The sequence below is a fragment of the Phragmites australis genome, chromosome 17 (assembly GCF_958298935.1).
Source record: "Phragmites australis chromosome 17, lpPhrAust1.1, whole genome shotgun sequence".
Taxonomy (NCBI): Eukaryota; Viridiplantae; Streptophyta; class Magnoliopsida; order Poales; family Poaceae; genus Phragmites; species Phragmites australis.
In genome coordinates, this window is record NC_084937.1 from 2,510,915 (window position 1) to 2,525,167 (window position 14,253).

A 14,253-nucleotide genomic window follows, 5' to 3' on the forward strand; every position below is an offset into this window, starting at 1 on the left:
GACTACAACAGATGATGTTTTACAGCTGAGCTGGAAGTAATTGTATCGGCCGCAAAGCCCCTGTCATTCTGGCATGACAACGATGAAAAATCCAATCCATTTTGCATAAAATATGCACTGATGAAAATTGTGAGGAAAGTTCGATTAATTATTTACACAAGATACGGCAGAAAAAGCACCACTGAAACACACACAAAAAAAGATTTTGTGTTGCGATGAATTTGTTCGGGAGCTTCGATTTTCATCATCTTTAATTCATGCAAATGTGCAACACCAAGTATTGACATGATGTCCAGCGTCAATGAATGAACATACTTAGCAGTAGCACTCCACGACCGCTTCCGGCGCCCTCGCTACTGACCCCTCCACCATCGCCAGCTCATCCCTCCTACTCCTTTGGCTCATGCCTCCTTCTTCCGGTGCGGCCTTGAGTTCCCTGACTATTTGCTACATATGGGCGAGTAGACTCGTTAATAGTTGAAATATATAAATTTTCTTCTCTATTCCTAATCAAGAAAGTAAATTATTAAATTACTGAATAGAATAAGAGACTTGATAGCTTCGATCTCGGCTCATGAGCTTTGAGCTAGGCTCGAACTCGGCTCGAATCTTAGACGAGCCAATCTTGAACCAAACTTTTAATGAGTTGAGTTCGAGTAGTTCGCGAGCTTGAGCTTTTTTGACGGACCTATTTGTAGGCTTGAGAAACGAACCTCGTGTGTACAGTGGGTTACCTTTTCTAAAGGATTCTTGGTCATCCATACAGGAAAAGTGATATTACAGATAACAACATCGCCCTTATTGTTCTTTGTCACCTTTATTCTTTAATACATAGCAAAATAAGCCAACCAATCATTCATTTTAATGATAAAAAGTCACTAGCTTTGATGTCTTAGATCTTGATCGCCGTACTTTTGTCTACTCTGTGTGGCATCTTCTTGTTAGTAATGCATGATTGGTTGTGATAATTCCCTTGTGGAAAACAATACGTATCAAGTCACAGTCAGCAATCTGAAAGCATATTTTTTAATAAAATATTAGAGGTTTACATGTCACTCCTGATGTGTCCTGTGTCCATCAAATACTTGATAACATTACATCTTACCACCAGTCGAGGTATTTAAGTTCCCATTGCAAAAAAGCCAACAACCCTGTTTTCTATGTGCCATCACCTTCTTCTCCACTATCACTTTGATGTTTCACTATGATATAGATCTTCTTCAACCCTTCATCTCTCAGGTGTCCCATTCCTTTTCACTTTCGGAACTATTCTCGCCGTCCTGGATTGTTATTTGAGGTTATCCTATTTTTTGCTTCAGAACCAAAAGCCTACCATCTTTCTATTTGCTAGAGTAAAGTGGACAAGCCCAAGGACCACACACGGTGCCCATGTCCACCAATGCTTTGATTCGAGTAGTCTTATCTTTTTTCCTGAAGCTGTGCCTGATAACGATTAATGTGTAATGGTTGCACTTCACCCGTTCATGTCATATATGCACCGGTCCATCTCTTTCCAACAGTTAGCCGGTGCTAGTGCTGGTACATGTCACTTGGGTCATGTCTTCTTGGACCATGTCACTTGGTAAGAGCTCATGCAGGACAAACGTTGGTTCTTGTCAACCAGTTGTATCGATTTTTCGCATCTACCCTTTTCTTAATTTTCTTCTTCTGAAAAAGGACAGGTTCTTATATTGATGTTTACTCCACATATTCTCCATGACCAAATGGACAGCGATGGAAGTATTCACTATGGATCTTGCACTACAAAAGTTATTCTGCAATTTGAAGGACAAGAGGCAATGGCGAACTAGATAGAAACTTAATGCCGACTTCCACCTTGACTACTTGCATCTTCCTATGTGTACTTATCTTTCACCCTTTGGTGCTTCCTTCCTAGCAGCTGTTTGGAACATACAAGCCTGCCTTTTCTTGAAGTCCAGGGAATATTGGAGCTTTGCTCGTTGCCTGCCTCGTACCATTGCTGATCATGAGAGCCCAAAGAGGAAAGCAGTCAGAGGTAATGTACAGAAATCAGTAGCTTCTGTATATGTTTGTATGAATTATGTTAGATTATTTGTGCCCTTTACTGTTCTTGGTAATGTTGAGGTATCTAACCTGACATAAACTACAGCCGTCTTGGCCATCAATGGTGATGAAAAAATGGCTAAAGATTAAGCCAAAATTAAATGATTTCAGTGGAGACGAGTTTGATACAGAGAGCGAGGATAACGGTATGGCAAACTGCAGGAGCATGGTTCTAGAAATTTCTTTGCTTCGACTCTGGATATCTCCGTTTGAAATCAGAATTTTCATATCTTTTCTCAGATGGTAGTGACTCTGGAGATGATAGCTTCTTTGAGATACATGGTAACAAGTACATGGCTAGCAAATCAACAGGTATTGTGAAATTATTGCCATAATGGTCTGCAGTGATATCTATATCTTGGTGCCTTTTTCAGCTTGACATAATCTGCATTCATTGTAATTATTTGACAAGTAGTGCTTGTGGAGCTACAGTTTTCCTTCTTGTTCGTTATCTACTTAGAAAAACCATCACCACTGTTCCTAATGGTGGCAGACCAATGGTTCTCTTGCTACTTTAGATTTGGAAGATAATATCCTATCTTCAAGCTACTAAGTTCAGACTCACACTGATACAGTGATACTTTATAATTAGGATTTAGGAACAAGAATTGAATGATGATGTTTTATGAGTTTAGTATGGATTAGAAAAGTTATAATATGTTTTTTGAAGACTCAATAGTGGGCTTAAGCCCACCTGAACATATATTGCTTCAAAACTGAAATGTATGCCGTCAGCACTTTTAGCCAAAAAAATCTAATAATATAGTTTTCATGGACAATCTAGACACCATAATATTATTTAGTGATAAATCTTGAAAAAGTTTCGGCTGCAAATATCCTTAACAGCTAAACAGAACACGGAGGGACAGAGAGTTAATCACTTATTGCTACGTCTCGCTACTGCATACCTGATTTCTTTTCTTGTCCAGTCGTACAGTCATAGTAATATTTGAATATTTCCTATAGTTTACTAAGGAATGAACATGTAGCAAACAATAGAACCCCACTATCAGAGCATCTCCAACTGACTACTCCTATTTGACTTTTTATTCCTCTTATTTAGGGGTTCCTTATCCAGATTTCATCTCATATTTCTCAACGTATTCCAACCGACCCCTCATATTTGACCCCTTATATTCGAATCACATCTATTTTATTAATATCTGGTAACTCTCTCTCCTCTCTCTCTCCCCTCTCTCCCAAATGAGGGGTTGGATGAGGAGCCCCTAGATGTAGGGGGTGAGGGAGGAGATTTGAGGGCTCCTCAAATAAAGGGAGTCGGATAGGGGGTCGGTTGGAGACCGATTTTCATCATTTTTTCCTCAAATATAAGATAGGAGGTGAGAAGAGGGCTCGATTGGAGATGCTCTCAGTCGCCTATGTTAGGTTCTATATATTGTTGTGAGTTAATCCTGAATGTCATTTTCTTTGTATGTGGTTGTTACCATTTGCATTTGCGTGAGTTAAGTAGGAGTTTAATTCGTTGCATGTTGGCTATTACTAGTCTTTAATTAGCTGTAATTATCATGTGTGATGGTGTGAGTTACGGGCTCTTGAGCTCATGTCTGCATGTTACACATTTCATTATAAAAAATCAGAAAACCCTGCAAAGCAAGCCTAGTTCAGCGCAGCACAGAAAACATTATGCTCGTGTTCTCGTGTGTGTTCGGCTCGGGATTTTCAACATTTGGTATCAGAGCCTGTATTGTCGATCCAAGTGCAGCTATGTCGATGTGGGCTCCTAGGGGCGAGCAGTCAAGGACTCCTCCGCGTCGAGGCCGCCGTAGCTCACCGACACCTCCTCCGTGCTGACCATGGCACCGTGATGATGGTGGCCGTGAGATGGTCGTGCAGTGCATCGTCAAGGAGGCATCAGGCTCGGTGGTCTACCCCACGCTCACACGGACGAACTACACCGAGTGGGCGCTCATGATGTGGGGTGAACCTGCAGGTGCAAGGCTTTTGGGAGGCAATCAAACTTGGCGGCGGTGACTACCGCGACGATAGGTTAGCGCTATCCGTCATTCTCCGCACTGTGTTGTCGGAGATTCTATCCACTCTCTCCATCAAGGACACCACCAAGGATGCCTGGGACATGATCAAGACGATGCGCATCGGCGTCGAGCGTGTTAGAGAGGTGAATGCACAGAAGCTGCAACGTGAGCTCAGCGAGATCAAGTTCAAAGATGGAGAGTCTGTCGATGAATTCACCATGAGGATCACGAGTCTCGCCAACAACCTCCGAGTACTGGGGGATGAAGTCACTGATGTTGAGGTGGTGCAAAAATTTCTGCAGGTCATTCCAGAACGTCTCCAGCAGGTCGCCATCTCCATCAAGACCCTCCTTGATCTGAGTACGATCTCGATCGAGGAGGTGACCGATCGCTTACGCGCTGTGGAGCAGAGGTACAAGCTCGACTCTTCGAGAGGCAATGGCTGACAGAAGCTACTCCTCATTGAGGAGAAGTGGCTAGCTCACATGAAGAAGCGCGATGGCGAGGGAGGATCTAGTAGCGGCGGCAATGGCAACTCCTATTGTCGTCATGGCAAGAACCATGGGTGTGGCCATGGCAACGGGCCGTGTGACGGCAATGCCATCACGTCCAGTCTAGGAGGTGGTCAGGACAAATGTCGAAACTGTGACAAATTTGGCCGTTGGGGCAAGGATTGCCGCAGCAAGCTGAAGCGGGTTGAGGCCCACCTGACACAGGGTGACGACGATGAGCCCACGCTTTTGATGGCCAAGGCTTGTGTCGCATCACCCGCCACGTCCACTCCGCAGCTGGTCGAGGTGAAGGTATTCGCACAGCTAGATCAAGAGGAGGACTGCGACGATCGGATGTGGTATCTCGACACCGGTGCCACAAACCACATGATCGAGTCGCGCGCTGCCTTCTCTGAGATTGACTCCGGAATCCGAGGCACCATTAAGTTCGGTGATGGCTCCATCATCGACATCGAGAGGCGCAGCACGATCTTGTTCACATGCAAGACCGGGGAGCACCGCACGCTCACAGGGGTGTACTTCATTCCCTGGCTCACCACCTACATCATCAGCATCGACCAGCTTGACGAGAACAGCTACTAGGTGCGGGTTGACGGTAGCATCCTACAGATCTGGGACACAGATCGACGATTATTGGTGAGGGTGAGGCGCTCCCCCAGCAGGTTGTACATGCTCAGCCTCGACATTGTGCGACCGGTGTGTCTGTCGGCAGGAGGCTTAGAGGAGGCATGGCGCTGGCACGCGAGGTACGGGCACCTTAGCTTCCAGTCCCTGGACAAGGTCTCCAAGCAGGCCATGGTGCGAGGGCTGCCATGAATTGATCACATTGATCAAGTCTGCGATGGCTACCTCACCGGAAAGCAGAGGCGAGCATGCTTCCGCAAGCTGGCGAAGTATCGCGCGGAGCACGTCCTCGACCTTGTGCATGGCAACCTCTACGAGCCGATCACACCAACAACGCCATGCGGCAACCGCTACTTCCTGCTGCTGGTGGATGACTTGAGCCGCTACATGTGGCTCAGTCTCCTCGCGAGCAAGGACCAAGCTCCAGTGGCAATCAAGTGATTCCAGGCCATGTCAGAAGTGGAGTCGGGAAGGAGATCAAGGTACTCTGCACCGACCGCGGCAGCGAGTACACTTTGGTGGAATTCGACGAATACTGCGTCGAGCACGTTGTGCAATGACAACTTACGGCTCCCTATTCTTCGCAACAAAACAGAGTCGTTGGGCGCCGCAATCAAACGGTGGTCGCCATGGCCTGAAACATGCTGAAGGCAAAGGGCCTCCTCAAAACATTCTAGGGTGAGGCCGTCTCCGCCATCGCATTCATCCTCAACCGTGCACCAACTCGGAGCATCAATGGCGAGACTCCATACGAGGCATGGCATGGCATGCGACCAACAATGCATTTCCTTTGCACTTTTGGCTCCATCGCGCATGTCAAGAACATGAAGCCCCACCTGAAGAAACTGGACGATCGTAGAAGCTCGATGGTCTTCATCTGCTACGAGAGTGGCTCCAAGGCATACCGGGTGTGCGACCCCGTTAGCAAGGACGTGCACGTGACGCGCGACATCATCTTCGATGAGACAACACAGTGGGACTGAAGCGGCCATGGTGAGGTTGATTCGGTGAGCATAGGGGAGCCGTTCAATGTGGAGTACACTATGGTGTATGCACCTGGGGCGGTGGAGATCAACGACATGGCCAGCCACAAGGAGTCACCACAGGCGCCAAGCGCGGTGGACATGGCAAACCCTGTAGCACCGAGCGTAGTGGAGTTCATATCGCCATCAGCAAACCAGAGGAGTACCTCGACGTCGATCACAATGATGCTCCACTCCGGTTTTGCACCATCGACAACATCCTCAGGACAGTCTCTCCACGTGGGCTTGTGCCACGCATTCTGGACTCTGAGCTGCTCTTCACTACGGCTGATGAACCAGCCTCCTTTAGCGAGGTAGAGCAGCATGAATGCTGGCGCCACGTGATGTTGGAGGAGATGAAATCGATCAACAATAATGACACATGGGAGCTCGCTGACCTCCCTGTCGACCACCGACCCATCAGGGTTAAGTGGGTCTTCAAGGTGAAGCGTGACGAGCACAGCGCCATCGTCAAGTACAAGGCATAATTGGTGGCAAAGTGGTATGCACAACGCCCTGGGATCGACTTCGAGGAAGTGTTTGCCTCCGTGGCACGCATGGAGTCCGTGCGGGTTCTTCTGGCCATGGCGGCACATGAAGGATGGAAAGTCCACTACATGGACGTAAAGAGTGCATTCCTCAATGGCGTGCTCATGGAGGAGGTGTACGTGGTCCAACCACCAGGCTTCGTCCATGACGGTGCCGAGCACAAGGTGCTCAAACTGAAGAAGGACTTGTACGGACTACGCCAAGCACCAAGGGCATGGAACTCTAGGCTCGATGACAGCTTGATCAAGCTTGGCTTCCAGCGGAGCACCTCAGAGCATGTCGTGTATGGACGCGGCGAAGGTGCATCTCGTCTCCTCATCGACGTGTATGTCGATGACCTGATCATCACCGGGACTGGTGAGCTTGTGATCTGCAGATTCAAGGAGGAGATGCAAAGGTTATTCAAGATGAGCAACATTGTACTTCTAAGCTACTACCTCGGCATCGAGGTCTGGCAGCGCACGGGTGGCATAACCATCAGCCAGACAGCCTACGCGCGCAAGATCTTGGAGAGTAGTGGCATGACCAACTGCAATCCATGTCAAGTGCCCATGGAGACACGACTGAAGCTGAGCAAGAAGAGTACAAGTCAGCTCATGGATGCGACCAAGTACCGCAGCATTGTCGGTAGCCTCTGCTACTTGGTTCATACACGGCTCGACATCGCCTTTGTCGTGGGGTACGTGAGTCGTTTCATGGAGGAGCCACGGGAAATCATCTCGCCGCGGTGAAACGTGTCCTGCGCTACATCGCTGGGACTCTGAACATGTGCTGCCACTACACAAGGAAGCTTGACGAGCGGCCACAACTGTCAGGATACAGCGACAGTGACTTGGCCAGCGATGTCGATGATCGTAAGAGTACTACATGCATGTGCTCTTCTTCCTTGGCTAGAGCCCAGTCAGCTGGCAGTCGCAGAAGTAGAGAGTGGTGGCTCTCTCTTCCTGCGAGGCCGAGTACATCGCCGCCTCCACCACGACATGTCAGGCTATTTGGCTTGCCCATCTGCAAAGCGATATTAACGGTGACAAGCCCGAAGCAGCACTGTTGAATGTGGACAACAAAGCAGCCATCTCTCTATGCAGGAACCCGGTGTTTCATGACATGAGCAAACACATTGATACTCGGTATCATTTCATCTGGGAATGCATCGAGGAAAGAAAAATCAACATCAAGTCCGTCAGCGGCGAGGAGCAGCTGGCAAACATTCTCACAAAGCCTCTTGGGCGCGTCAAGTTCATGGAGCTCAGCGCGAAGATTGGCATCGTCGATATCAAGTATGAGCATCAGGATTAGGGGCGAATTTGTTGTGAGTTAATCTTGCATGCCGTTTTCTTTGCATGTGCATGGCTGTTACCATTTGCATTTGCGTGAGTTAAGTAGGAGTTTAATTCGTAGCATGTTGGTTGTTACTAGTCTTTAATTAGCTGTAATTAGCATGCGTGGTGGTGTGAGTTACTGGCTCTTGAGCCAATGTCTGCGTGTTACTCATTTCATTATAAAAAAATTAGGAAACGCTGCAAAGCAAGCCCAGTTCAACGCAGCACAAAAAACATTCTGCTTGTGTTCTCATGTGTGTTGGGCTCAGGATTTCCAATATATATTTCTCTTGTTCTTTTCTTTCTTTCATTGCAGATCTATGCTTTAGCCTCTAGGGACAGAAGTATCCTAGATCAAATAATCCTGACCAGTCATGTTACAGTTGGTAAATTCATAATTTTATGTACAATGTGTATTTATGTCTATTGTCTTATAAACCTTTCCACTGTTAGAATTTGTTTGACTTTTTATGTCCTTGATTTCAAGTTGTCCACTTTTCTGCCAGGAGAGAAAATAGTTCCTCCTTTGCGAAGGCTTCAGAGAAGGAAATCAGAGAGTTTGCGTGTTAACTACATAAGTAGCAAAGATGTGAGGTTTGGCTTTTATGATTTCATCTGAAATATTCGATGTGTTCTGTGTCAAGCATCTAGTGCCTTTATATAATAGATTGGTTGCCACCAGGGTGATGGTAGGAACATGGAATGTTGCTGGAAGGATGCCTAGTGAAGACCTGGACCTTGATCAGTGGCTTTGTACCCAAGAGCCAGCAGACATGTATGTTTTAGGGTGGGTGCCTTCTCAAGCTATGGAAATGTACCTTTCGATCTGGATAAAGTAATCATGATATACAATGTTGAATTGTTGACATGTTTGTTGTATGCTTGACTGCTGAATCTGATTGACATATTATCAAATCTGTGACAATACAACTTGTGGTGCTCCTTTGGTCAATTTAACCATGACATTGTAGTTACTGTCTAGGATATCCTATTTAAGATATTTCACTTGTGTTTCAGTTTCCAGGAAGTGGTCCCACTAAGCGCTGGGAATGTGTTGGGAGCAGAGGACAGTAGACCAATACGAAAATGGGAGTCTGTTATCCGCCGAACACTAAACAAGTCTCAGCAACCCAAGACAATCTGCAAAAGCTACAGTGCTCCACTATCACCATTACTAGGACCTGTTGTTTCTAGCAATGGACATGAATATACAAAATGCGAACCTGAGGATGAAGTGACGGCAAATTTAACTCCGCATCTTAAAGATAAGCAAACTAGTATAAGTGAGCTTAGTTGCAACTGGTTGGACTGGCCAGAACATCCACTAGACACCCCATCAAATGTTTTGGTATCAGGTGCAGGGTTGAGGAGAGTCATGAGCTTCGGGCTATCTAGCACCAACTTTGTGGAAACCCCTCGAGGTCTTGAGCTACAAGATGTAGCTTTGCAAGCTGGGATAAGAAGGCAGTATCATAGCTCGGGCAATCTTGGCATGTTATGGTCTGAACAGCAGGAGAAGCTTGATGTTTTAAATTCGCTTGATCCCATATCTGATTTGACATCAGAAGAAGACTCACCTTCTGTTGGCACTGTTGAGGAAGGTGTTACTCTTGGGAGAAGAGAATCTTCAAAGTCTCGTGCGAATTATGTGCGCATTGTTAGTAAACAAATGGTTGGTATATATGTTTCTGTATGGGTTTCCCGAAAACTGAGGCAGCATGTGAACAACTTGGAGGTAGCTTCAGTTGGGGTTGGACTCCTGGGCTACATGGGCAACAAGGTCATCCTTAACCCTGCAAGATGCTCATTTCTTTTGTCTGTTGATGTATAGTATCAAATCAAGATGCTGATTTTAGTTAGCATCTTGTGTCCTGTGCAGGGATCAATTTCCATCAGCATGTCTCTTTTCCAGACTCGATTGTGCTTTGTCTGCTCCCATCTTGCATCTGGCCATAAGTCTGGGGATCAACAGAAAAGGAACTCTGATGTGGATGAGATTTTACAAAGAACAAGATTTTCTTCCTTGTTTGCTGCTGGTCGGCCACAAAAGATTCCTTCACATGAGTATGTATATACTACTTTTGTCCCCATTACACTGCCTTCTGATGTCATAAATTTGCTTTTCAGCAAACTGAATAACCAGACAACCTAATCGAGTTTGTCCAAATTATATTGCACGTGAAACTGAAAATGCAAAGGTTTTATTATGGACAACAAATTGAACTTTCCATTGTACTAAACGACTCCAGTGCCAGTTATTACCAAGTTCCCCATTGAACAAGGAACGCATAACACTCATTTGGTGAAGAACTAATGCATATCGAGGTCCCCCGTCCAACCATAACACAGCTCGTTGGAAATCTACCATATTTTTCATTAATTTTATTTATCTTGAACAAATCTAGACTCTGTCTCTTTGTTTCTGTAAGTAACTGTTATGCCATTGTCAAAATATGTGATTACATCTGTGTTATCAGGGACCGTAATTTTGCAACGAGTAGCTAGTTCAGGCCGTGCGCATTGCCTCCCAAACAAGTTCGCTGTTTAAGTTTTGTTTGATGCATGTATGTTTTCTACAACGCAGTTTATTTCCCATGGAAGGGTGTCTCATGGCAATAGGAATCACAATTTGATAGTTACATTGCTTCTAGCATGATATCATCGCATGAATGTTTTGATTTCTGGTGATTAATCAGATGTCAGAATTTCATTTTGGAACAGTCGAATTTTCTGGTTTGGGGATCTTAATTATCGCATTGACCTGCCGGATGCTGAAGTACGACAACTGGTGGCTATGAAGAGGTGGGATGATCTTTTGAAGTCTGACCAGGTTTGAGGATGAATTTTTATTGCTTCATGATTGGACAACACTACATCTCCTAACAAATAGGGTGGTCATTGGAGATTATTGAAAATTTATTAACATCCATTTGCATATATTTCAGCTAACAAAGGAGCTAATGAGTGGGAGTACTTTTGCCGGTTGGAAGGAAGGCTTGATTGACTTTCCACCAACTTACAAGTATGAAAGAAATTCAAGCAGATACTATGGGGAGCTTCCCAATGAATCAGAGAAAAAAAGATCTCCAGCATGGTTAAGTCTCTTTCTGATCATATTCTATTTGTAGGCACATATGTGTATGTACCGTTAGTCCTCAGTACTGATCAGAGTCTATTGCTGTGTTTCTGAACTTCTTCTGTCAGTATTCTGGCTACCTATTCCAGTAAATGGAACACCAATTTTTTCAAGATGCTGAACTGGTCCGTGTCTTGCAAATGAATCAGGTGTGATCGCATACTATGGCTGGGCAAGGGTACCAAGCAACTCTCGTATTGGAGCTCTGGTTTGAGCCTCTCGGATCACCGACCAGTCAGAGCCGTGTTCTTGGTGGAAGTTGAGGTGTTCGATCAAAGAAAACTTGAACGGGTTTTGAACTTCACCAATCCTGGATTTGTTTCGAAGGGGATTCATTATTGTATGATGGCTGATCCCTGAATTTCAGTCAATAGCGCTGAGGAGCCGGCCATTAAAAGTCTTGTCACGTGTGATAGCTAAAAGAACATACAGATTGTCGCGTTAAGGTTTTGGTATATGCTGGGCGCTTGAGTGAGAGGTAACTGAAGTATCGATTACTAGATTGTGCTTGTTAAGGGTATAATAGTTAAGGATATTATTGTTATATCCTAGTCTAATGTTTTCCTCTTACATTTTATATATTATCTCCACAAACTACCATTGAATACAAGTTGCTATTTTTAATATGGTATCATAGCTAGGTTTTTTTGGACGCAGCAACTCATCCCGATGTAGATCCATTCCACACCGGCTCTCTCTCTCTCTTCCCATCGGCTCTCTCTCCTCTGTTCTCGACCGCTTGTGTCACCCTTGCTCGGCCGCTTGCATTGCTCAGGGCCTATGTCCGCCGGCCGCCTGCTTTGGCTGGCCGGCTGTCGCTCCGTCTGATGGCCACCGGCACTCACCGTCGACGAATTAGCTCGGGTCTGCAGCCACCTGCAGCACATGGGTCGTGCACTCACCTACCATCCATGGGCTGTGGAGGCAGATAGTCTCCCTGTGCGCATCCTGATGTCCCACTTCCGTTGGGCTGTCACCACAGTATTCACTATAAGCCAAGCTGTTAAGTAGACCTTTGGGCCCGCCTATGTCTTGTTGATGGCTTGTGCTACTTTGTTGGTCTTTTGTTGGGTTGCTACGCTCGATGGGCTTCTGTGTTTGGGCTTGGGCTTACTGGTGGCTATGATTCGGTGGTGCTCTGCATGTGTCCTCTTCTGCATCTTGTTTTTAGTTGTTGCTCGTGCTATCCATCTACATCTGCATCATCTGTACATGCTCTTTTGTCGTATGTGGAAGATGGGTAGTGCTCTATTATGATGGCTTTGCTTTGGTCCTAGTTTCTTGGTGTTGTGCTAGTGTCTTAGCCTCATATTAGCATCTTTACAATTCCACTGTGTTAATCCAAGTTTCAGTCTCTCTTTGAGTTGGTCTATGCCATGCAAGTTCACATATTCTTTCGTCAATTAGTCGATTTCTTTCATGTCATTATTGATGCAACTTAGCCATCTAGATCTTTTTTAGCTTTGGTGACAATTTCATCTGTTGTCTCGCTACTCATCATCTTGATCTAGGGCATTCTTGTGCTATCTTTATATTTTTGTAGCTCTAGTGGCAACTTCGTTTGTTATCTTGCTACTCATCATCACTTCGTTGCGATTCTTGATTGACATTCTTTGTTGTCGTGATCACAACTCTACTTCTTTAGCTTAATTCAACAGGAAGATAAGACTCCACTCTATGATGGCTTTGAAGAGATAGAGTTTTTGGATATACTCGTCTAAGTTTATTACTTAGTGTCACCTCTTTCAAATACAACACTATTGTATATGCCTTGCATTTGAAGGGTGGTAAGAATATAGAGTCCTTATCCATTACGTATAAGTTAGTTTATTAGAGCCCTTATCATGTACTCCCACATGTACTATATATTGCCCCCATGGGATCTTGTTGAATACAAGTTGTTATACCTAACGTGGTATATAGAGCCAAATTAGGGTTAGGATTCTTGCATGTTGCAACTTCCACGCTTGTCTATCCACGCCCCGACCGATCTAGATCTATTTTTCTCATCGGCTCAACCCTTCTCGCTGGCTCCCCTACCCACCTTCCCATCGCATGTTGGCCTGCACGTGACTTCACCCACCGTTGCTCGCCCCCGAGGCTATCCATGGCTTTTTTATGCTGAGAACAGTAGTTCAAGGCGCTTCTCACCGCGTGGGAAGAGCGGCTAGGGAAGAAGATCAAGAAGGGCTTTGCCACCATCAACAGTACCCTAGCTGACATCAAGCAACAACTAGGTAAGGTGGTTCAGCAGCTGGCAGTCGTGTCCTTGTGACTTCCAGTGGTGGAACAGCGCTTGTTGGACCCTGCCAACCAGCTACCGGTGCTACATAGTAGCACGACTTTCAGTGTGCCGGCGCCTTCATTGGCAACAACCATCAACACATCCAACATCCTACAAAGTGGTACGCCGTCCAATGTAATGTGTCCTTCACCGACAACAACCCTACCTCTAGTCACCATCACACCATGCCTGCCTCCATTACCAACCGCCACAAAAATCCACCAGCTCTAACACTATCTTTCATAGGATGGTAAGAACATGCATTAGGCATGTCAGGGAGGTTTAGATTTCAGTGTCTATCAACATTTACCACATGAATGTCCTTGTCTGTTCAGGAAACATATGTCATGCATGTGCTGCCCTGCACCTTCTAGTGTGTTGTGTTGGCGCTACAACCGTTAGTCAACGTGGGGATTTCAAGGGCTTCAACCATGGATGCTACCCTATAGCTCGAGGAAGAGCTATCTCCGAAAGAGGGGAGAGATGTTATGTGTAGAGGTTGCTGTTCATGTACAGAAATTATTTTTCTCGCGTGTGAACAGTAGCGCTGCTGATTAAAGAGATGAGTTAGTTTTGGTTTTAGGGAAGAGATAAATTAGTTCGGAAGGTCAAATCAATAGAGATATGTTAGGAGAGTCAGATTAGGAGAAGTAGGAAAGTTGGATTCAGTTAGAATCGACAGGAAGGAATAAACAAGTTGTAATCAGATTGGGACTATGTAAGTTGGC

The 14,253-nt window shown here is 45.5% G+C and overlaps 1 protein-coding gene across 5 annotated transcripts; it reads left to right on the forward strand.

Annotated features, from left to right (window-relative positions):
- The first annotated feature begins 1,701 nt into the window (after positions 1-1,701).
- Positions 1,702-11,867, forward strand: LOC133897417 (type I inositol polyphosphate 5-phosphatase 2-like). 5 transcript variants are annotated; one of them, XM_062338149.1, is made up of 11 exons: positions 1,708-2,017; positions 2,132-2,231; positions 2,326-2,397; positions 8,422-8,491; positions 8,612-8,699; positions 8,788-8,892; positions 9,123-9,885; positions 9,985-10,169; positions 10,827-10,935; positions 11,051-11,199; positions 11,391-11,867. In XM_062338149.1, exons 2-11 carry the CDS (start codon positions 2,187-2,189, stop codon positions 11,599-11,601), a joined length of 1,797 nt encoding a protein of 598 aa, XP_062194133.1. In that variant the 5' UTR covers positions 1,708-2,017; positions 2,132-2,186; the 3' UTR covers positions 11,602-11,867. The 5 variants fall into 5 exon arrangements, with proteins under 5 accessions (XP_062194134.1, XP_062194132.1, XP_062194133.1 ...); XM_062338150.1 differs by lacking the exon at positions 8,422-8,491 and having other exon boundaries at positions 1,702-2,017; positions 11,310-11,450; XM_062338148.1 differs by lacking the exon at positions 8,422-8,491 and having other exon boundaries at positions 1,707-2,017; positions 8,788-8,880.
- The last annotated feature ends 2,386 nt before the right edge of the window (positions 11,868-14,253 follow it).